Source organism: Homalodisca vitripennis, chromosome 5 (assembly GCF_021130785.1).
Source record: "Homalodisca vitripennis isolate AUS2020 chromosome 5, UT_GWSS_2.1, whole genome shotgun sequence".
Classification (NCBI taxonomy): Eukaryota; Metazoa; Arthropoda; class Insecta; order Hemiptera; family Cicadellidae; genus Homalodisca; species Homalodisca vitripennis.
Genome location: NC_060211.1, coordinates 134,305,849 through 134,332,265, shown reverse-complemented (window position 1 = coordinate 134,332,265; position 26,417 = coordinate 134,305,849). Strand labels below are relative to the sequence as shown.

Sequence of the window (26,417 nt, the reverse complement as noted above, 5' to 3'; positions counted from 1 at the left end):
ATGCTTCATCTCAAACTGTCAGTTTTAAATATTCAGCAACTGAACAATGATAGTTGTAAGTAGGCGAATTCAGTTGAAATAAAACCACATATATTTGGTGATGAAAATAATACGATAAAATTATATTTATGCATGAATTAATAACTGAAATGAATTTATATCCCTTGTTACTTAATTTTCATAACTTTCTTAAAAACAAACAAATTTATATAATTTTAGTTTGTCTCAATAGACAAAACCTTTAAAAAATCCGAAATAAATATTTTTAATGACCCATATGTAGTTATTTTGTGTCTTAGAAACAGCTCGAAAATCCCTTCAAAATAATAAAAGTCCAACGTTGAACTTTGGAGAAGTAGAGATTCAGGAAACTTAGCCTCCTCTGTGGATTAAATCCAACGAAGTGTGAACTGAATTCTTCTGGATATTCTTTCTTCTCTGTTCTCAACCCTCTTTCAAAGCTACTTTGTAGGGTTTTATATATGAACCAAACGTGTTTTGTATTCTATAGAATAGTTTTTCTATAAAAACCGAAACAAATTCAGTACAACACTCTATTTGAGAGTATTTTACCGTTTAAATTGAATTTAAAAGTCTATGAGAATTGATTTAGCTGTCATTATTTTACTTCAATTTTAGTGGTTTCAATTTTGAAAATAGTCTCTAAGTACCTTAATAAAAAGTTAAAGGAATAGTCAAATATTTGCAAAAACTTTGTCTTATACTTTTTCATCAGTTTTTTTATAATGCTGTAAAGCAAATATCATATAAATGTTATGTAAAGATTAGAATATGTATATCACTCAGTTATAAATTGGACTACTCTATGAATAATTTATTCAACCCAGGAAGATCAGTATTTCTAATATTGTTTTATATGTTAAAAGTGACTGATATTTAAGATAGTTAATAATCTAACAAAATCAATATTAGGTGCATTAAAAAATATAGATGTTAAAGTAGAAAATAATGATCACAATTTTTTGTTACAAATTACATCACTGGTAAAAATTGCAAAAATTCGTGAATTCAAATTTTTATCAGTATAATAGACCACAATATTCTTAAACGAATTCGAAAGCTGAAGTGTAAAAGTATTTGTAAAATAAAGCCTCACCTCTAAAATTTGTTGCGGTTCCGACATGTAGGAACTGGTCTGGTCTTGAGCCGAGGACGGTGATGATGACTATTAGAAGAAGGACCAAGGAAATGGTGCACAGAATGAGGCACTTCTCTAGCAGAGTTCGAGCTTTCCATAGAGTCGACCCCTGGAACAAAATTGGTGCACGTTGATAGAACATAACAAAAACCGGTAACGATATGTATGAACTGTCTTGATTCTTGCTAATGATGATGACTAAGTTTAAGAAAGACAAAGGAGAATACGAAGTATACGATTCCCCAGAAAAAACGGCGGTTACGAATATCTAATCGATTTTAACTAACCACATCTTCCATTAATCGTTCCATTTGAAGCGATTTAAGGCCCACTGTACACTTTATAGCACTGTTAACTCGTCAGGACCTTTTTTCCCTGATCTCCAGGGGGCAGTGCATCGATATTTTCCCTTCTAGCATGAACCATCTAGATAATCACTCGGTGTCATAATGTGTTCAATCCCGGGCGGAACTCCAATACTGTCCGTAATTATTAATCTATGGTAATACCGGACCATCAATCCTCACGTTATGGAAAATCTATTGTACGATCTTACGTGAAAATAAGTCTCCAAAATCCAGACCCAAACGGTTAGTGGATCGAACGCCCCATTCTAAGATATGGAAGTTATTCTGAAATACACTAAAACCAGCAGATTCGAACCTTCCTATCTGCTGGCTACCTATAACCGACTCGACCATTCCAACAGACACCAGAGATATAGAAGAAATGACAAACTTTGCCATTTCATTGGTTTCCAGAGACAGAAGAAAGGACCGACCTCGCAATTCCGGTAATCATCAGAAATTGAATAAGTATCTCTCTCTCAGGATCCAAGGAGCAGTTTGGTGGCAATCCAGGCAATCTAGTAGTTCCACCTGCCCGTACACTCAGTAAACACGAAGAATGTTGTAGGGGATTTATATAATGTTTTGCATAAGACACCATATACAGATACACAAAATCATAAGGTAATGATCGCATACTTTCCTTTAAATATTCAGACTACTGAGTGGCATTAACCTTTGCAAATAACTGGATAACACCTATTTAGAAGTTAGCATTGATGTAATTATCAGAAGGTGAATAAATTAGAAGCATTCTTAAAAATACCGCTAAAATATAGACGGATATTCTATACCTATATTGAAAATATAAAAAATTAGTTAAAACACCCCATTACTTTTATGACTTACTTTCAAAGAAAGAGTTATTACTTGCCTCATTTGTAAATTGAAGAAAACAGTATTTGTAAATGTGATACTCTATTATTTACAAAATACAAATAACACTTGCTTCAAACAAATTAATTGAACATATTATATCAAGAATGCAAATAACGTACGTTATTGTAAAAATTTGGCATGTTTAACAGTACTATGTATTCACTGCACTTATTACGTTTTGAATTTCATGGATAAACTGAAACCGTTGTTTCTATATATTAAGTGAGGCCGGGACTGTCCTGTCCCAACCCAAGTCAAGGGACTCATGTTTTATTCAAATCTTGTGAGAGGCATGTTTGGAGGAAACTTTCCTCTTCAAATATTTAACGTATAATAGAATATTTTATCGTTAAAGACACCACTTTGTGTCACGCCAATAAGCAAATCCTCAATTGCATTGAGAAACTCTCTTTCTCAGAACCTTCGTTATGGATTTAACTTTATTCAATAGAAATCTATACGTAAAGTATTTACCAAATTAGTATTAGTTTATATTTTTAATACCAAAGCACTAAAGAGGTTTGTAAAATACTGTTTAGTAACAATTATCAAAATATTTAGTAATAATGTTTACTGTACTCTATTTTTTTAACATCTGTACGTAGGTAACTCATTATCAGAATGATAACATTATTCTCACTAGTCACAATAATATAATTCACTTTAAAATAAACCTAAAAATGCAGTCTCCAGAACTTAAATAATATTCTTCCTATCCCCAAAAGTCGACTAAATCACACACAACTCTTTTGGTTCGCCAACTCAAGATAAAACTTTCATGTAGTATTATTTCAATATAGAATGTATTATTGTACTGTCTTTAGACAACAAATATATCAAGTGAATAATATAATGACTTATAAATTTTAATACATTTATCTTCTGCTTGTTATTAACAGTAGTTAGTTATTTATTTTTTCAAAGAAGAAACAGACGTATTATTACTGATAGCCTCTCTAGCTTAGCGCAATATTACTTTTGTTATCCAAAGTAATGAAAACTCATTCGAAATTACAATACACTCCGAATATATCTACTTATTTTACTAATTTAAGAAGATTTTTTTTATTCCAATCAGACATATTTTATGGTGCACAAAACTGTGCTAAAAATGCTGCTACAAATCTATGAAACTTTTAATCATTAAATTTTATTACATTCATTATCAGTTACATCTTACTGCCAAACGATCTTGGAATATTCCTGAAATATTAAGGTAAGAGTTAAAAATAATATGTAGTAGCGTCTGATGAATTCATACTATCAAAAAAACATTTTCAGCCTAGAAGTTCGTTGAAGAAAGAATATTCATATATGATAAATTATGAGCACTATAATGTACGAGACACACTTAAGAATTTCGATTGAATGACAATTGGAAAAAAAATTGCTTAGAATATATTAAGTTTTCTAGGGAATATCTAAATATATCGTTCTGAGGGTTATCGCTATAAAAACGTCGGATTCCTGATACGAGCTTTTCTCTTCCAATGGCAAAAAGCTTATGAATTATACAATTTTGGAGAGAAGTTTTTAATCCTGTGATGAAAAGATAAAAGCTATAAACAAAGGTGGATTCAGTTAGTTTCTTAGAAAATGAGGATTGTTGGATAGCAAACATTTTGGGAGAAACAAGCCAATATTTTTGACGTGACAACGTCTTAAATTAGGTTGCGGCTCGGAGTCACTCATGAAAAAGTGTAACGTCCGGTAACGTTACGATGCCCGTCCAGTGGGTCCGCCGCACGGGATCCGCACGGGATAAAGCAGATAACTGTGGGTCCGCCGCACGGGATAAAGCAGATAACTATGTTTATTCGTGAAAATGTGGAGTGCTTAGATTCGTCATTTACAACAACTACAACAATAAAGGTAAATAATTGTACACTGATATTTCATTATCGTAAACTATGATTGATTGATTAATTGTTAGATTGACACAAAAGTTGAGAAACTGAGTTTATAGGTTATGTCATACTATTGACAAATGTTGATAGTGTTAAGTAAATTATTAGTTTAAATCACTCTGCAATCAATCGTAATTCAGTCGATTGAGAAGAAACAGCGCGTATTGCTAGTCAAACATTTAAAATAACAAATTATAACCTCTAACCTGTCATAACAGTGCGACCAAACAAACGAACTAAACCGACCAATCACCACGCGCGGAGTTAGAATTTAACTGTGTTTAGCAAGAATTTCAAATTCCAATTTTAGTAAATGTTTTATTCAACTTTACCATTTACAATAACAAATTTTAATTAATTTCAAATTATGTACAATGTTTTAGTAAACAAAATATATTTCTATAGTTAAAATTTGTGCAATTCTTATTTTCATTCAATTCCTTGTTCCTATTGTGCAATTTAATAATATTCATATCAATAAATATTCTACCGAGAAAAAGACGTTGTCACGTAAAATCTTTGCCCGTAAAACCGACTTTACAGGCAACCATAATTTTTTTCTTTTAAAATGTAGTAATATGTGGCGACAGTCACGCCCGTCATATTGCTGGCTTGATAAGGGAATTGGTGCGCCCAGTACTGAACGTGATCAGAATTTCGTCCTCATCGAATATTCAAAATATTGGCTATTTGAATCTAAAAATATTATTTATAAACCCTTGTTGTGATTCATTACAATCTATTAAAAAATCATAATTGCTTTTAAAGATGCAGACGAGTTAAAAATGAGTGTAAAATGCTCAATCCCGTAAATATTCAAGTATAACTATATTCAAACTTTAAAAATATTCACATTTTTTCTAGTAATTTAAAGCAACGCTCAATGGAGCAAAGGAATGAAAATTATTAATACATTTGTCTTTGCGATTGTTTAAAAAATTATTAAGTAATTGTGCTACATCTAAGCTCACAGCTTCTGAGCTCTAAATGATTTTCACTGGCTCTGCACAATTTTATATTAAAAGTGATTTAGTTATGAAATCTTACATCGTTGGATAATCCTCGTTCATATTTAGATACAAATTTGAATATATATGGATGTAATTTAATTTTTGATCTGGAACAGCGCCAAACCGAACATAAACAAAGATCTCAGATTGGTTATAAACTATTTGAGTATGTACCCCTCATAAAGATTATAAAAAATGTGAGATTGCTATTTTTCAATTGTGGGATGAAGAAACCCTCCTACCTTCGAAGAGCAATTCTAACAGTTCCAGTTTAGTTCCTCTTTTACTCTTAGTGCAGAGTCTGAAATCTGAAGCTGTCACAGAATTGAATCCTGGAATCAAGCTTATGTTCGTCTGAGAGATCCAAAAGTTTCGGTGACGAAGAAGCTCAAAACGAACTCTTTATATTGTTTCGACATCAGAGACACCAAGAAAATATAGTGTAATTTAGGTGAAGAGGTATGCTCATTGTTTCATCAGCTGTACAATTTAGTTCACCAAGATGCTTTAGATTTTATCCTAAAGCACGGCGAAACTCGTAGGAAGGTGAAATGGAGCTAAACTCGACATTCACAATAGTACGTTGGCTGTTTAATACACTGGGTAAGGAGAAAAATCAATACTTTTAAATCAAGACTACCGCTCACCAGGGCTGTAGTCAGACTCAGTTAAGTTTTCTTAAATATTTTTGCGGGGCCCGCGCTGGTAAGGGACCCGGGTCGGGACCCATCCCACGACCCACCATGGCCTAATTCGACGGCCCCGCTTTGGTTATACTTTAAGGATAGTCGGGATTTTAGAAACGCTACATTTGTAACATATAAAATATATGATATCGTTTGACTATTTAATTGTGACTTTAATAAAACACAAGACTTTTAAAGTCTAAAACAGTATGAATTTCAGGGAAATAATGTAATTTAGGCTTGTGGCGCCTCTACTGACATGATCAGTGAGATCATAAAGGCCCTAGCTGGACGATGCGAAGTTTTGCAATTGAAAACAAAAATGTGATATTTACTCATCAAAAGGCAATGCCACGTACAAGTGAGTAGTCCAGTTTCAAAACTCGTTATGTCCAAAAATGAGTTATGGGTACCATTTTGTTAAGTAATTTAAGAGGAACACTATAATAAATTCAGGTGGTTGCAAAACCCGCTAAACAACTTAAAATAAATAAAGAAATATTATAAACTGCTGCAAAATCCGTTTTGTCCCTATCTCAAACTGCATCAAAACTTGTTATGTCCATTCTTAAAAACAACTTCAAAACTCGTCATGTCCGCCTTAAATTTAGTTCTTATGAAAGGCAAATGTACCAAAACTCGTTTAGTCCCATATTGGTCAAACTTTTAGTTTTTAACTTTATTATAATATCATAATTTTGTAGCTGGCTAAAAAAATTATTTGCTTTTACTATGTTGGTAATACTACCTGCCTGAACCCTCCAATACAGATCACTCATACAATCTCACTTCTTTCCTGTCTGAGAAAGTAACATCATCTTTTAGTGTGGTTATTTAGATTATTATTATATTATTTAGTAATTATTGTGAAAAATAATGAACCCACTAACTGTTCAACCAGTTCCTCCAGGATGTGGAAGAAAGAAAAGGAGAAACATAGAAAACTGCTCTCCATAAGCATAAAGCTAATGCATTTTTTGGTGAACTGAGAATAGCTCGTGAAGGTGAGCTCACATTAACATTTGATTGTCAAAAAAAATCAAATTGTTCCAAAAATACCAGATCAAGATGCGTATTATTTACGCCAAATGTACATCTGTAACTTTACAATGTGCCATGGCACTTCACTTGACCAATTAACTAAAGACAAGGTGTTTTCATACGTATGGCTAGAGAACGAATTCAAGAAGGGGTCGAATCAAATAGCCTCTGCCATCTATCAGAGGTTAAAAAATACAGACCTGACTGGAATCCGCTCCGTCAAGCTTGTTTCTGATGGTTGCGGAGGACAGAATATGAATACAATGATTATTGGTATGATGTCTAAATTTTTGATGCACGATGCTCCGTTTTCTCTAAAGATTATCAAAATTATATATCCGATTGTCGGGCATTCTTTTATCCCCCCTAACAGGATCTTTGCGCAAATCGAGAAGGATGTTAAAAAGCACAGTACCCTTTTAACCGACCAGGACTACATAACGATTTTTAAGAAACATGCTACTGTCAGAAGACTAGGAGACAACTACTGTCCTGTATATACTGGACAAAGGACTGTGTTTGAAGTAGTGAAAAAGTCTGCCAGCTGGCATTTCAAATTACAGCCGTGCAAGAGAATAGTTGTTTCAAAAACAAAGAAAACTGGGAATTGTGTTGTTATGGGAGAACTTCATTACAACGAAAACATTGGTGAAGGGAAAAGTTTGCTAAAGCGAGGGAAGAAAATTACCTCAATAAATCCCAATCTCATTCCAAAAGGAGTTCAGCTCAAACCAGCAAAGTTGACAGACTTGAACAAATTGCTATCAAAACACTTCATGCCTCACTGGAGGGAAAAAGAACAGCTTCTTTTTTTCAAAGACCTCTTTCAGCAACAAGAAGAGTTGCAGTACCCATGTGGAGAAGATTTTGATGAAGACTCTGATACTGGTGACATAGTACAAGAAGCCACACAAGTTCCACTATATTGTTGTATTCTAACTACTTTTGAAAATCATTAATTCATTGTTAGTTAAATGCTTCATGTGTAATACATTTAAAATAATGTAAAATAAAACTCAATTTTTAAAAAGTCACTTTTTCTGTACTTTTTATAAATAAAACTCGTTTTCTGGTCTATTTAACCCCATTTTCACAAAAAAATTTTGTTATACATAGATAAATGTATTTTAGTGTTTCAAAAACAATAAAAATATAAAATATTGTCATAAAATCATTTATATATTGCAAAAATACCAATTTTAGGGTATTAAAATAAACTAGCCACAGTTTTTGCCCTTTCTAGAAATTTTGTTTGTATGGACATAACGAGATTTGAAACTGGGCTACTCAAGTGGAAACACCTGCGTTACAGCCGTCATGTCTTGTTGCCGTCATCTCGTGAAAGTACAGTGGATGCGATCTTTTGACATCGGTTGGTTTTCCATCACCCAGTCAAGACGAGGCTTAATGTTCTTGTTAGTGCACTCAAGATCTTGCAAAATGAGGCCTAAGAGAAATAAACTATACACTTAAAAGTAAACAAAAATACTGATTGGATTAATCGAACAATCCAAGGAGATGGAAAGAACAAAAGGATGCCTAATGAAGACTTTACTGACGAAAGCACTGATAATTCTTAATGTAGAGGCTGAACTGATGTAATATAAGTGAAATCATCTATGATTTCATAACAAGAAAGAGGCACACTGCACGCTGCATTAAAAAATTGTATAAATGTAAGTCCGTATGTTTTGTTTTTTTAGGTGTCCCAGTCTACCTATTACATAAAAAAAACATTTTGAGTGCCAGTGTGAATTTAGAACACTTTATGTAAGTTAAAATTTAAAACCATTTTACTAAGTTTTGGGACCATTTTATCAGTAATTGAGAGGTTCGGGTTCGATGTCTGGTGAAGCAAGTACGTTTTGTGATTCAATGTTTTTTAAAATAAAATTCGGCTATTGCCATTTATTTGTAGAAACGTAATTAATGTGTATATATATATATATATATATATATATATATATATATATACATTATGTGTGTGTGTGTGTGTGTGTGTGTGTGTGTGTGTGTGTGTGTGTGTGTGTGTGTGTGTGTGTGTGTGTGTGTGTGTGTGTGTGTGTGTGTGTGTAAATTCATGTAAATGTCTAAAGGGAATAATTTTCAATGTTAGGCGAAACGTCTAAAAGGCAACGTCTTAAATTGGTTTCAAATTTGTAAAAAAATCATGTTTGAAGTCCATAAAGTATGAGAAACTCTAAAGAGAGGATCTTTAGACACGGTTACGTTAATGGCAAGTCAAAAATTTCAAAAATGTGCTTCCTCTCGTTCTTTGCCGTGATAGCTGGATGTCTCAAATCATCTCTTAGGTCAGTTGTGGACATTGAGACTAATCTTGTGCAATCCAATGTTACTGCACCAGATTGAGAAGCATGGTATTTCCAAGAAGACTCCATAAGAGGCCCTTACTAATTCGAATATTGGCAACTATTGAGGAATTTAGGTTCTAAGTTGTGTAATTCTGCATAATTAGTGTTGTGCCACACCCATACACTGGCACGCACTACTGTCAATTACATTAACCATAATATGTTAGGAAAGTTGACAAAACTATACTAAATTCTGCCATGTAAATTAAAAACGTAAAAATTGAACTTAAATTTACACTGATAAATACCTATACTATTTCCTATAGTTTAGGTTAAATTAATTCGAAACAAATGATTATCAGAGATGACAGAGTCCAACGCTGGTATGTAGTTGAATGAAACTCCATATTCCAGACAAAGCATAAAATGTTCGGTGAGACAAAAGCTTGTTAGGATGACTATCAAGCGAGTGAGGTGTTATTTATTCAGAAGGATGCCAGGAGGCGTGATCGGCTTACAGAGACCTTTGCCCCGATGATCCAACCCTCGCCCTTTCCTTCCCATCACAATGGCTACTTTGAAAGTACAAACAGTATTCAGATATCAAGAAAAGTTATCTCCTTCAACTCTTGGCCATCTTCTTGCCCTTTGTTACTTTGATCTTTGTGCTCTTTTTAGTACCACAAGGAATTCCCTCAGCGCGGAGAAATTTTCGAGGAACCAATTGGTTAAGGATTTACGATTGTTGTTGCTTATTCTCTACGTAGCGAGTGAACCGTCTTGGGTAGGTTGAATGGAATATAGAGGTTCAGGTAATGTTTTCATTTTATGTGTTATTTCTACATTATTTCTATTTTGAAATGTTCATAGTCCATCCTTATTTTAGAGTTAAGTTAAGAAGTTTGGTTTTGTAAAAATCATTGTGACATCTTAGATTTACATTTAATAGAAAATATAAGTACTATTCTGGTTACACTGTATTGAAAAAGTTGACTTAAGGTTAAATATAAATCGATTTTGAGTAGCTTGTTGTAACATGATTTGATGATTATGATTATAGTGTTATTCTGAAAAATTAAACTTAATGTTAAAAGGTTTCCAAATTTATAGAGAATGTTCAATTATTAAAAATAATAAAACGCACTAATACATTTAATAATAATACGCACTAAAACATTTTAAACCTGCGTTATTGGACTACAAGAATCGTAGGAGTGGTATCTTAAAAAGAAACAGAAATAAGCAGGCACGTCCTTCACATTATTTTATAAACTTTGTATTATTAAAAAGTAAAAAATAAAGAGTTGATTTACTGCAATTCGTTTCTGACTATAGGTAATTTGAAACTAAGAATGGATTACCAATTTTAGCCACAATTTTTTAAAATCTGAAACACAAAGTTTCAAGAACTAGTATCTTATTTTTCAGGTTAGTCACTATAAAATGTTGTAATGGCGCGCTTAACTCACCACTAATATCGAAAGCAGGCGTGTGAGAGACCCGAGATAACAGTTAAATATTAGTTTAAACACGCATCCTAATATTTGAGAATTTTGCACAGTCAATTTTGTCAAGACTGGCTTTATTATAAATCCAGGATCTAACTTAGTTTTAAAAATAATCTCTATTAAATTCTGTTGTATTTTCAATTTTGATTTAAAATATGTGTGAAGTGGTTAGGAAAACCATATTCAGATACAAATAAAGGACAGCAATATTATTTGATCAAACAACAAAATATGTTGCTCATTCATAACTAACTACAAATTCGGTTTCATTACTGATAAGAAACAGTTTGATTTAATTTATTTTAAGCTAAAAGATAAAGAAACGTTTTTTATAAAATAGTGCCTATAACAAACACATAAAATACTGAACGAATAAAAAGTTTACTCACAGGGAGTGTCGCCGTGTGGTAACGGATGTGGGTGGCGGTGGTGGACACCCCCTCAGTCAGCTGGACCGACCCTATACTGCTCGAGTCCTCTTCGAATTCCGCCTGTTTGTATCTGGTCATCTGTAACAACAAAGGCGACATAAATATAAGGTAGAGACTGAGATATAGACGTGATACTCGTCGTGATATATCTGCTTTCATGATCCAATTTAATTGATATCGCAGGTTAAGTAATGGCATACGTTACCATAGACGCCACAAGTGTGCATAGAGCCAATTTGCTTTATATAAGCACAGAATTTGTTTTCAAATAGGAATAGAAATTTTTTCTAAGAAAGAAACTGATTACTAGCCCCTTCGGTTTGGCGGTTAAAATGGGACGGTATAAAAGGGTAAAATTAGAAAACAGTATTTTTTTTCACATCATAATTAATTTTACTACATTTACACACTAAAAAAATACACATTAAAACAGCGCCAGGTAACCATATACAGACCGATTATTTGCCCAAAAGTTTCAGTCTCTTTATCTCGCCATCTCTTTATAAGCCTGACGGTCGGGTATAAGCATGTCAGGCGTAAAAAAATATGATCTGATGAAAAAATTATCGTTTTATATTTTGAACCCTTTCAATAGCCTCCCATTCCGACCTCAACTAAAATTAATTACGGCTCAAGTTTCACTTCTTTCGTAGTGGAGATTTCTCTCCCGATTTAAATAAAATACGGTTGTGTGGTTATACAATCCAGATAGGCATTTAACATATAAGTGGTAGGTGGATTGTTTAATTCAAATGTTGATCACTAGTTACGAAAATGAAAATCATAAATATAATATTATAGTTAGTAAAAATTAAGGGCATTTTATAAAATATTTTGTTCGGTTGGTTGTGATATTAACCGTATGTCTAAGTCAATGTTACCACCTAGTTTAAATCGTACACTAGCCACAAACTGAATTATTACTTTCAATGTTAATGCTATGTTATTAACTGACAAATCTTCCAACAGTTTTAAAGTGCTAATTGACCAAGGCAGAGGTTATACAGCTGACCTCAACCGTCTTTATTAAATCAATATGATTTATTAACTAAACAGTGATTAAATGTCAAGCAGCGTCCATATTGACACAGCAGTGTTGCCAACTTAGCCAGACTTACGGTGTAATGTAAACATTTGGCAGCACACCAACAGTTGGCTGCTTGCTTATGCCTTTGGTTTATGTTCCCTATCGAATATCAGCTGCGGAATCATTTCACTAACGTTAGCCGTTTTGTGGATAAACATAACTTTATGATTAATGGTAACTGCATAAAAGTAATATCCATTAAAATAGCTAGAAGTGAGGTTTCTTTAACCGTAACATAGAATGTGTGAAACTCTATCCAATTTGTATGACAAATATCTATGAACCTGGTGGATATATTCCGTAAACTATTTAAAATATTTGGATTTTGTAAAAGTAGACAATCCCTATTGTGGAGTTGACCTTTTAAATCGGAATGACCAATGTTTAAAACTAGAAGCAAAATTTGAAGTAGCTAGTCCCAAGTCTATAACCTTTTGTTTTATAAAAAAAATGGAAAGGATATAATTATACATGCTGACCTTAAAATACTTTAAAACTAAATTTTGATTAAAAAAGGCACTGTATTCAAAGCAGACACTTTTGATGGTGGTTTAAAAAAATCCTAAGGACCAATGAAAAATGTTTTAAACTTAAATAACTATAGTGCATAGGTTTACGTTATACCTAGAAGAACCAAATGTGGATTTAATTGTGATTTATATTTATAACATTGTGAATTATATAGGTTCACTATATTTTAAAAGTAATCTAAAAAGCAGTTAGGATTAGTTTGACATGTTTTACACTAAATTAAAGGACTTTCTCATACTGCCCAAAAAGCTTAAACTTTTTAAATAGAACCAATAACGTTGAGGAAAACAATATATTTTATATTAAATGTTTTATGTTTCTATCAATATATTACATAAAAGAGGCTAAGATTTAACCCCTCTGAGTTAATGGTTGCTACTGCTATTTTTAGAATGGTTAACAATAATTTGTCAGTTTTATTGCAAAGAAAATCCATCGCTAGGCTTTGTTTCTTGGGGTTTTACAGAATCTGGAAATTATAATTAGTAAGATATCCTTAGCTGCTAAGGTCTTTTTAGGGTGAGTTTAATTGAAGTTAATCGATTAGAGTTTAAGAAATGCCAATATATATATTGGAAACAAAAATTCATAAAAAAGTTTGGCATAAAAACAGTGCATTTGTTTTGTGTGTGTGTGATAAGTAGTTTTTCGATTGTGGTTCTGACTAGTGTTGGTTATTCTGTAATATGTTTGGTGTAAAAGTTGTGTTTTGGTAACAATATTCATAATATTTATAAAAGCTTAATCTTCGTTTTAGATATTTAAATTTGAAGAAAAAGAAGACAAAGTCTTCTAAAGGTCAAGGTCTCAAAACCTCGTTTATTTATCTTGACTAATTTTATTGGTAAATGTAATGACCTTATAGTAAAGTTACAACAGAGAGGCAAAAAACGAATGAAAGCCGGTAGCTATATGGAGATAGAATTTTCAAGATCACACTACAGTAGTTTTAGTACAAAAATTGAACCTGTGAAGAAAGGAATAAAAGTGCTTGCAAATTGTCTATTTTGTGTATTTATTGTTGTTAATCATTTTAGTACGACGGTAATCTATTTTTCATAATTGCATCGGTCTGAACTATAGTTGGACGTCCCAGGGTTAATGTAGATAACAGTGATACATGTGATAATGAAGTACAAGTACGTTTGAGTTGTAAGCTGTCATTAAGTAATCTCAAAGACATTAAGATACTTTAACTTCATTTTTACAACGTAGAGTAAATACGAGACAACCGTATGTTAAAAATGTATTTATACTGCCCTGTCTAGTGAATATTGAAATTATAGTAATTAATTCCCGCACTAGAGACATTGAGATTTAAAAAGCAATAAGACGGCATCAAAGAAAGGCCAAATGCCAACGGCCGGGGAAATGCGAACAAGGTAAGCCGAGGTCGTACCACTGTCCTCCCGTGTATCCCGGATTTGACTTTGCGAGACCCAAACTCGTTACTTCATAATACATCTTTATGAGACTGGGAGGTGGTGGTGGTGGGGGGGGGGTTGTTATTTTGACCTTTATTATACGAGTATATTAATTACTAAAGCTTCAAAATAGTTTCCAACATATTTGGATCATAATTTTGTGAACTTGTTACTTAGGATTTATACATCACATACCCCGGCTTCTTTTTATATGTCTATGTCAGATTCTTAACAATTTGTATGAATATATGTCACTATCTAATATTTGTTGATGAATAATATACCTTTCGTAGCCTAAAATAAAGAATTACTGTTTTATTTGTGAATACTACTTAACAAGATCCTAGCAACAATACTCTGTATCAATTCAAATTAATACCAAACACATTGTATGATGAGGGAATTAATGAATAAAGCCAAAGCTAAGTAAACTTGTCATTTTATGTATGCGACAATTATATAAATATAAAATATATATGAATATATGAAAAATATAAAATAGATGAAACTGTTGTTCTGATTGAACAAATAGTTACACGAGTCTAACTTACATCTAATCTGATATCCCTTCCAATTATCACGATACAAAGGGGTCCTGCCCTTCATGAGAAACATATTCAGGGGGATGTGTCCCAATTTAGGGTTGGTTGGAATGAAATAATACTAGTGTATCCATACTAAATCTAAATTTTAAAGTTTATTAACATAAAATCTATATAATTTTTATTTACTATTGAACTTAGTTATTAGTAAAATTATGCCTTTATTATAGTATATTATTATTTCTCCTATACGACGGTTTGAGGGATGCATCCCCCCCTAGGCCACTGCCTTGAATACATAGCTCAATCTATAAACATGGTATTATAAGTTGATAGTAAAACAATATTTTGGTATCCATAAGAAAAATTAAGGGCCCTTTGCACCAGTAAAAATTAAAAGACACTTCTATAAATATTTACGTAATTTAATTGTAAATTAAATTGTAATGTAAAATAAAAAAAATAATTCAAATTACATTTGAGTAATACCTGATGTCTGTAGGAATGGACAGCAATACGATTTCTTTAAATGCCAGTTTAAATGCATTAATTATTAAAATTTTTCTAGTTTGTACAGTTTTAAATTTGTCTTTTGAAAAAAAAGAGGAAAACTTGATCAAACCGAGTACCGAGTACCCCACTAAAGGTTCAAGAATAGACTGCACTGTAATCATCTCAGCGGCAATAATTGGATTGTTCTTATAGCTGAAGTTGTTTCTGACTTATGACTTGTGGTAGTGGCAGAGTTACCTCAAATGATTTAGAGCCACTCCTTAATTTTGGTCTACGTTAGTGCTACTGCGTTGGATATAGTTAAAAATAACATTTTCTTTAATGTAAATCACACAGAAAAATCAGTTTAAAATCATTGACCGTACATACATTGTATTCAATAATTTTTGTATAAAAATCACGAATGTTTGAAGAGTATTTGTCTACTGAATGAGGAACAAAGATTCCAACCCTGCCAACGAGTGCTGCGTTTCATCTTACAAACTACCTTCACAACCACAGCCACGCGCTCGTGTTCGGAGGTGACAACAATAGCGCGGAGTTTGAAATGACGAATACGTCTTTGTGTTAATTAAATGGAAGCCGTAATGCTCCGTAAGCTTTGCGGTCCTTGGCAGGGACGTAGAATGAGTGGTGGGGGATGTAATTTATAAAGAGCCCCACTTGGGGCGAAGCTCTTGAGAGGGGTTTAGTCTTCAGCATATATTTTAGTCACATAGCCTTAGTAAAAACTTTGCTTGCTAGTGGGCAGTCACTGCAGTACAATTACGCACGCGTGTATGTGTGTGTTTGTGGATTTTGGTGTATTAAAATGACATTACATTACAAAAACATAATACAAACTGAAGTAAACAAATTAATGCAGTGTAACAGGTATTAGTTAGTGTATTCACATTTTTTAATTTCAGAATCACTGCCCCTGAAAATAACTTCCCTGAAGATATTAACAAATTTTGATCATCCAGAAAGGAATAACAGGTAAAAAATAGAAATACTTTGCAATTGCCCATGGAGAAATGGCTTAAGATAAGGATGTGAATTGTTGCAGTGTATGTACGAAACGTTACGGTTACGAAATAACATGGCTTATAAGTATTTGTAGTATGGTACAACTTTTCAATAAGAGATTACTTAAAGAAAATTAAATTTTAAATGTAAACTTTTACATTTATAGCACGTACATTTTTCTTAGTCGCACTGTAATTTTTATACCATTATCTACATACGATTTACTACTGCCCTTATTTCAAGATCCCGCCCAAATAAAAGACAAGGAACAAGGGTCGCTAAGGTTCCTTTCAAAATGTCAAAACTAGATTATTTCATTCTTGAGATGTCCTGCGGACAAATAGATATAAAAAAAAACAGTAGCAGTCGTGGGACTGCCGATAGAAGTGAAAACGGAACTATTAAGTTGAGAATAATTAACAATACGTTATAGTAGCAGTACATCTGTAATTGTAAATGTGACGCGTTTTTTAATTTTCCAATTTTAAAATCCACGAAAAAATATTATCAAATAACTAGAAATCTATTTTACCACGCTAGTAAGATAAATCTTATACCGTAATAATACTCATTTCATGATGAAGAGGTTAAATATTAAAAACATAATTAAAATGAATAATGCTAAATTTTAAATACAAATATTCGTACAAATATTAAAAATGTTTAAAAACATATTCGTTGTTTTCATTATTCATTTATCTGTATAAAAATATGTTCTAATTGCTCAATATTAATAGTTAGTTAAACATAGAATACAAGTGAGTAAACACCGAGTGAACAACAGTGAGTTGAACACCGTTGTAAATAATACAGTTATTGCTACGGATAAAGTATATAATTGCAAAAACAATTAAACCCACAATATTTTTTAAAACTAATAAATTAGTTAAATTAACTTGGTTCTTTCGTAAAGGTATTTTTATTGCACAATAAACTAATTTATTGAGTTAATACGGTATCAGTGAGCCAATGCGCCAACTACAGTTCCGGCAGAAACGTTCACTCATCACTTCATACGCTACTACAGGCTAAACTAAACTTCCAATAAAAAAATGATAAATTACAAAAAAAATATTCATCTATTTTCACACAACTTTCTCGCTGACAAATTTTGTCTGACCAAAAAATAAAAAAAATCCTCGCTTACTACTTTTTTCTTGTCATTGTAAACGCTATGTAAAATGTAAACAATAATCCAAAATTATTTCTAAATTTTTTTTAATATTTAAAAATGTAACCAATAGATTGCCAATACTAAGAGCTTTAATTTGACGCATCTTTCAGAATTGTACGACATTGGCTTCACTTTTAAATCGCGAGAGGAAGCCGTAAAGGTCACTGATTTTCGCAGTCTGTTTTCATACTCCGCCGGGACAGTTTTAACACAGCGAGACTGACTTTTTCATGCAGGTTAGTAGTCCGCGGCCTAGTCTACGGTTAAAAAACACAGCGAGACTGACTTTTTCATGCAGGTTAGTATCATTAGCATGTCGGTGACGCGAACCGAGGATTTTACTCTCTACCAAAACGCTCAACGCGCCTAAAGAAGTTTTCACTTCAAAAAATCATAAGGAAAAGAAATGTTTACTTTCCCCGGAAGATAAAGAAGAACTAAAGTCAGCTTCCTGCGTAACAGTCTTAAATTAAAAAGAGTGAAAAAGCAGACCAACCCAACCTTTGGGGTGTGGGTGCGCGTGCGTCGGGGATCTGTAATCCTGAACGGAGCAAGTCTAGGCGAACTGAGTTGAGCATAGTTCTCTGAAGAGGGTGACGTTGGACGTTGGACGTTGGACACTGGGCTAGACAGTGACGTTGGATTGTTGGACTGGGTCCTTCTTGCCTAATGGGAGCTCAATAACAAGTCTACTCCGAAGTAGATAAGATCCCCTTCTAACTCAATGACAAAATTAGATTTCAGAGCACTCTTGGGTAAACTAATTTCATTAAAAAAAGACATTATACATCTATGAAAAGCTCCATGCAGTACAAAAAAGTGCGTGCGGGGAAAAATAAATATTACAAATATTAGCAGCCGGTGTAAGTGTCCACGCTGTCCTTATGTTTGGTGAATGTATAACGTGGTAAGATATCTCTATAAAGATTTCATCTTTAGCCCTTAAATTTCTTATGAAACTTCATGTTTACATTGAAAGGAAAGAGTTCTATGATAATGTATGTCTAACAATGGAATATAGCTGAACAACATTGTCGTCTATCAATCGATAGATTCAACAATTTCTTTTTTTTGCCGGGGGAAGTAAACATTATTTTCTGTACGGTTGTCCCTCTGTCTGTTCGCAGGATATCTTGAGAATGAAATGAATTATAGACTTGAAACTTTTCGTACATCTTAGCGAAGTCTGGACACGTAGTGTTGCATACTCTTAGCTTAGAATAAAAGATGTGTGGTGTCTGGTGACATCTTCAAAGTACGTATTTATCTTTGAAATAAACACCCTCTACCACTGAATGCAATGTGATTAGTGAAGAAAACAATACCTTTGAGCTACTTTATACTAAAAGAATTGTACAAAATCATCATTGCAATAAAATGGTGTGTGGTTTTGGTATTGTGTTCTGCTAAGCGTTTTGTCTTCCAATATGTTATGAACGATATTTAAGTAAAATATCAGGGTTTAAATAACACATACATGAGATATATCAGATTATGTCATATAAAACATACGTTGTCTTGTTACAATGACGTGAAAGGCAGCGTGTTACATACGTTTGTAAGGGGTGAGGGGTGTGATTCAGTACTTGACCGTTGTCAGAGTGTCATATGTCTGACACCAGTCGCTGTTGGATATCTATTCTGACAGCCGAATTTACCGTTAACGATGGTCACAGTTGTGTGAATCAGTGATTGTGACAAGTAATCACGTAATTTCAGGTCACTGAATTGTGTAAAACCAAATTAAAAATTCTCTATTTGCAGACGGATAAATGAGCCTTTGCATGATCCTCTATGCCACTTACCATTAATATCTGACATTAATAAATTAAAACTAACTGGCAATAAAGTAAATAAATTACGAAATGATGCTATTGCTAAAACAAAAATAAACAACAAAATAATAGACTATAAACAGTTTGTAGACAGTGGCTGAGTTTTTAGCGTCTCAGTTTAACACCCAGGAGCCTGGGGTTCTAAACCAAGTTTTGGGTATGTAGCCTGAAAAGATGAGATAAACTAAAAAAAAAACGATTCTCCTATAAATATACAAAACCCATGAAAACAAAAAACCCTTCCAGCTACTCCGCAATGGTTATTCACTCATAATGTTATCCATTCAATGCGTTCGTGTACCAATATTTTATAGCCTTATCGGGTTTCAAGAATAGAATTCAATGTTGTAATTTCAACAGAAATGTTTTGTTGTAGTTGGCAGGGAATACGCGACAATAGTAAACCAGGTCGCGAGTTCTCAGTGCGCTGTGACCGGATACATAAAACCAACATAGTAATATTAATGTATTATGATATCATTGTTTTGTGCAATAATGATGGCGTGCTTAATATGCTGAGACAATTAATATAATGTTTTATCATCATTTGTATACAAAGTGATGTTCATTATATACAAAATACAACTTTTACATCTCTCCACCAAGTATTTTATTTGTTTGTTGTCTTTATTTAGGTTTTACTTATTTGTCATTAGTTTGAACATCGGCCAAGTTAAAAGGGGCCAGATTTTAATAAATTGATCTTGAAATTTTCTATTGATACAAATATGATGCAGCATTATTTTACAAAAAATCGTGTGTTAATTAGAAAATGATAAATACATATTTTGAAGAAAATTATAATTCAATGTATTTCGATAACTCCAGACTATCAAAACTCATATTACAACACCACGTAAATAGTTGAGTAACAGTTTGATTTTATACTGTATTACACAATTTCTGTCAATAAACAACAAATTATATAGTATCTTTATCGTACCTATACAATTGTCAATTTCGACAGGCAGCTGTTTAAAATTAACCTAAAACTTTTTAGCAAACTGTTAGTGTTCAATAGCACGTAATTTATTCTGCTACCTAAGTTATTTTATTCTGATTCCAAATGTATTGTTAGGTGTTAAAACACAGTTTCCAATGTTATGTCATATGTGGTGACCACACAAAGGTAATATAACACCTTTACAAAGGAACCTGTCATCGAGGTGGTCAGTAAAGACATCAGGTAACATGATATTCCATTTAACACGCTCCAGCCTCATACAGATTTCGTGTAATAATCACCACATTCGTCTTGGTTCAAGCAGTGCAAAAAGTAGATATTTTAAAGGTTGGGATAGAAGTTTTAAAGGTTTTAAAGGAGAAATTTTGTTGGAATTTATTCTTACAGACCAAAACCTACTGAAGATATTTAAGTTTCTGTTTGGAATATACTGGTTTACAAGGAGTAGCGTAGTCTGGTTAAATAAGCCCTGCTGCATAAATAAATGTGTTATATATATATATAAATATATATATATTATATACATTAAATTGTATAAATGGCAATAGCCTTATTTAATTTTGATATACATTGAATCACAAAAAGTACTTGCTCCACCGGGAGTACTTTTTGTGATTCAATGTATATTAAAATTAAATAAGGTTATTGCCATTTATACAATTTAATATAAATAAAAGTCGTTTGACGGGTATTTAGTCTTCCGATCATATGTTAGTTTGCTTATTTTAACGCATATGTGACAGATACGGCCAAATACAAAATAATTGAATCGGAAAATGTAAGGGCTCTGTGGTGTAATGGTAGCACATTCACCCGGCAAGTGAGAGATCCGGGTTCGACTCCTGACGGAGCAAGTACATTTTGTGGTTCAATGTATATTACATACATACATACATATATATATATATATATATATATATATATATATATATATATATATGTTTTATAAAATTTGAATTTGAGATTTTTCGAAATTATTGTAATATCCACTATTATTATATCCATAATCTAGGAAACCGAAAGAGCTTAGAAAGAGTTTCAAGAATATTGAAAAACAACAATAGAAAACTAAGTTTCAAACATTGGAATCTACCAACATCTTCGGGTACGATTACACACATATTAAAAACTAATAATATGTGGTGCTGAACTCCCCCAAATCATAGTTGAAAACAGAGAGAATTGTTGTCAACAACAGAGAAGGTAAGAGAGTAAAAAGAAATCAATAAATCAAAATCAAATCAAATCCTCAGTAAATTATTCTGAACCATCATATATAGGTGAAGTTTTTGATATTCAACTTGTCCTGTGGTTGATACACGAGGGTGAGTCAATCGACACATATCTATGAATATTATTTTTGTGTATATGATTAACATTATGCTTTAAATTTTATTTTTAACACATAACGATGAGGATAGATTCTGATTATTGAAACGTTATCTTATATTTTTTAATAATAACGATAGCAAATATCCTGTAAGCTTTTAAAATCATCCATCGTACATAGTAAAGTATTAAGTATAATTTATAAAGTACACATTTAAGAATATAATTTTTATAGAATATTGAAAATAGTTTATAATAATATACGGAAACACTCGTAAAACTATACCGTATCTTTTACTAATTGTGGACTATTCACTAAAAAGATATCACATCTTCCCCAATAATTGTGCTATTTGTGTTATTAAAACAATATCTAGCAGCGAAAGTTTAAGACGAATAGTTTTAATTTGATTTATATAACGTATTAAATATCAAAACCTCATATCATCATATAATTTTGTAGCAGTCACTGAGAAAAAAAACAGAAAGGAGTGAAAAAAAACGAACACAAAAGCGACTAGAATAGCTAAGTATTCATCCTGAATCGAATAATGTCATTGAACATAACTCCAACCAAGCTACAAAAGTAACTTTTATGTGGTTTCCAGTTGATGCTGTGCGAAAGTTAAGAGGAAGCTTTTAAAGGGAGCGTACCTCACTTCCTCAGATGTATCACAATGGATGGAAAGTTATATTTAGGATACACTAGTAGAATTATAAAATTTACTTGTTTTTGGAATGATCAAGGTTTTATCTTTCAAACATCGACATTTTTACAACTGATACTCCCAGTTTGGGATTATAATACGTTTAAAAGTTTAAAAATTAGTAAATAATTTCTTGAAAATGTAATAGATTTATAAAAGAGGTATGTTCTAGGATTTTATATAATTCACCTCGCTACTCAGCCTGACTTCATTGAAGAGCTATTATTGCCTCCCGAGTTTTCTTAGACTGTACAATAAGAGTAACTTTTCTGGAATCTAATGAAACCAAAGTTCACGTCTACAACAGATATTTTTTGTTTTTAAATCGAACCCACAAGTGTCTAGGAACCGAGATCCAAATTTGCGACGTACAAGTACACAAGCTTTCTTGAAATCAGTAGAGGAATGTCTCCTAACATAAGGTCACGATAGTTGCAATAGTATCCAACTGAAATTTCTTCTTATAGGTCATGCATATTATAGCTAACCGGCGATGATTCAACGTTTATCTACCTGTCTAACGGTTGATTATAAGTGTGTTAAGCTAAAAATATGATCCGAGAGTTTTAGAGCATTTTATTTTCTTTATCATTTTGATAACCTCCAATTTATGCTTCCAACAAAATTAGCATTGCTGACGATTGATTTACTTCTTACAAGTAATTTCTCTGTTGATAAAAGACGACTTGATTGTTAAACTTGGCTCTCAGAACCTTGAATAAAAACTAGAAACCCAACTCATTTACAGAGAAATACTCTTGAGAGAAATTTTATTGAGAGCTATAACAATGTTTAAGGACAAAAATTATTCCTGACAAAAATTATTATTCATCTGTCCCTTTAAAACAACAGAAGAACTTATAAAAAAATAAAAAAAAAAAAAACACTCCAGAAGCTCTAGCTAAGATTCCTAACTATCCAAGCTAAGTAGAATGGAAAAGGTAATTTCGAAAAAAAAACGGCCGAACAAGCACACAACGCACACAAGCGCGCGCGGGAAAAATATTATTAAAGTACCAGGCCAGTATGTCTACACTTTTGAGCTTGAGTTTAATTACAATAATGACCAAACATTTGCTAATAGAAATTCGTTAATGACAACCCTTGATAACAGCATACAAAATATAAACCTCACAAAAGACCTTGGTCGAGTAGGCCTTTGAGATCGCAAACTTGTTTGCGATGCGAAACGCTGACTTAACAAGCTGACGCCGCGCCGGGATGTGTGAACTGTGCAGAATGTACGCGAACTCCTCTCTTTTTATTCTCCAAAACACTCCTTCGCGTGGCGCTTGTGTTTTTGTGTTTATGTGTTGGCTGTGTTTATGTACTTGAGCACTATAACACACTCCAGAGTTTACACCTGGGAAGCAACTGCTGTAAATATCTAGATTTTCTGACACCTCATGTTGGTCGTTACACGCCAATTCCGCTATTGTAAATTCAAGTTAGTCCATACTTTTCACTCTTTCTTCTACACTTACTGAACCATTAAAATATAACAACAAGGAACCGGACTGATGAAACTTGGAACTGTACTAAGTTATGAGGATTGAAGGCACTTGATACCTGTTCATTTGATTCGAAAGCGGTCTGGGAATGTAAGAATGCTCTAGCAGAGCTGGCAATAAATAACAGAGTAACACTCGGTTGGGTACCGGGTCATGAATATATTCATGGAAATGAAAAAGCAGACATCCTCGCCAAAAAAGGAGCGGAATCCTCAATGGTGGGGCCTGAGCCCGGTTGCGGGATAGCCTTCTCCAATATTAAAGCTCTGGTCAAAGATTGGGAAAAGAGGATAAGAAACATTAATTGGAGTAGAGCCTCAGGATTAAGACTATCCAAAATGTTTATCTCTCCTTACGTTAAAGGGTGGACAGATCTCTTAGATCAGAATAAGGAGGATATAGGACTAATATTAGGAATGTTGACAGGACATGGCCCCCTAAGGAAACATCTTATGAAGGTAGGCCCTCAGGAAGGAAAAAAAGTTATGAAGATAACTTAGTACTTACTTTCCATGGTATGAAGTAATTCCATGCAAAGTAATGCAATGCAATGCAATGTATTATAGTTTAAACGGGTAAAGCTTGAGTTAGAGCAAAATATTTTGTAACTAATACTACTATAATTATTTTTAGGATGAAAAATGTGAAGCTTATTTTAAAGGCGTGAAAATCAGGAAAACATTAAAATAAGATTTTTGAAGATGGTAGAAGTTTTGGAAAGTAATATTTTACCTGGAGTTTAACAATAATTACGACTGCCATTTTACTCTCTGTAAGGAGAAAAAGCACTTCAGTGAGTTGGCGTCAATTTTTTAACCCTTTCTGTAACTTATCCTTTAACGTTTGTCTAATTTTAAATGTTTGACATTTTATCAGAATCCATAGTCTTTTCCGTAGTCTTTTGTGTGTCTTCTCTCATCGTGGATCAAATTCTTCATGTTCAGAATCTTTTTATGTTAATTCGAGTTTCGAGATAATCAGGGAAATAGTACAATCTGAGGTCAATGAGAGCTTTTGTTGTTTAGCGAAAAGAATATATATATATATATATATATATATATATATATATATATATATATATATATATATATATATGTCTATATACATATCATTTTAGTGGGTTTTGTTTTATTTGTTTCACCCCTCAGTAAATACACGGACAAAAAACATGGAATTTTTGACCAATTACATGTTTATTGTCCGTGTATTTACTGAGGGGAGAAACAAATAAAACAAAACCCACTAAAATGATTCATAAATCTTATTTATCACCTGTTTTGGTATCGTTTATTGCATAAATCGAAATTACATCTAAGTGACTGTCACAGGGTTGGCACTTACCAATAACGCTCTACAGATCAAAGCCGATAGTTACCAGGTCCAATTAATTATCTAAAAGGTTTATTAACAAGACAAGGACTTCTTAATTGAGTAAGATTTCAGACTCGGAGTAATAAAGAGAATACGAGTCGTGCAGTTATATTTCTCAAAAGCTGCGGTTTGAACACTGAATCTCTCACGTGACTGAATTCAGTTTTAATGAGATACGGTTCTATATCTGGGAATTGCTGTCGTACTACAGATGTTATTAAATAGACTATTTAAAACAGATAATTTTACCGTCCCAAAATGAAAATTTAGTTAGTATTTAATTTCAAGGTGTAACTACTAAAGTTTTGAGTTTGGGCAGTATTTTAGGTAATTAGCTCAAAAACGGCTTCATTATTTAAATGCAACTGTCAGTAAATGTTCACACAAATTACAGGTAGATGATTTTAAATTGAGCAGAAATTGTATTTTTAACTTCACTTTAAAAACATTGAAGTCACTGTAAAGTAGTCATATTATTTTGTTATAAAACAAACAAATCGTTGGGGTTGAAATGTCTTTGAACAAATATAACACTAGCTAGTGACTGAGGTGTTTTAATGCTGGGAGTTAATTATCTTTATAATGACCTCAGAATTTCACTCTAGTCACTTCAGTTCTATTAGCCAAATTATGTTCACTTTTAACCATTCTTATACTACGTACATTACATAATTGACGGTAAATGTGAAGTAACTAAGAATACTCCAAGAATTATTCAGGTTTATCTGATAGTTCAAAGACCTGAACATGAAGTCTGCAAAGATGTCAATAAGTGACGTTCAGTAAAGTAGATAATTTATTAGTTGAAGGCTGATGCAGTTAAACTTAAGCATGCCTAGTCTTAGAGTAAAACATCAAATCGTGATAAGACTTTTTCTGTGATCTAAGGATAGAAAGTCTACATATCAGAGTGAATGTTCAAGGCCTGGACTTTATAAAACTGAAAGTTATTAACTTTGGTTAAGGTATCAGTGTCTGTACTACCCAGTTTATAAATTCCCCTTATTAACCTTGATACCATGGTGTCCAAAACACTGGACTAGTTGAAAGTTTAATGTGTTTGTAAGAAACAAGATAACTTGAAAACCTGCGATATCAGTTACAACAAAGTTTGGTGGGAAACTGTTAGAGCAGTAACTTG

The 26,417-nt window shown here is 32.7% G+C and overlaps 1 protein-coding gene across 8 annotated transcripts in view; it reads right to left on the bottom strand.

The window, feature by feature from the left end:
• Window positions 1–26,417, bottom strand: part of LOC124362904 (endothelin-converting enzyme homolog) — a 530,214-nt gene that overhangs the window by 36,373 nt on the left and 467,424 nt on the right. For all 8 annotated transcript variants that reach the window (XM_046817786.1, XM_046817787.1, XM_046817785.1 and 5 more), the window contains 2 exons: window positions 11,239–11,358; window positions 1,118–1,268 (listed from right to left, as the gene is read on the bottom strand). In XM_046817786.1, the coding sequence (XP_046673742.1) occupies window positions 1,118–1,268; window positions 11,239–11,358 (271 nt within the window). The remainder of the gene's footprint in view (window positions 1–1,117; window positions 1,269–11,238; window positions 11,359–26,417) is intronic.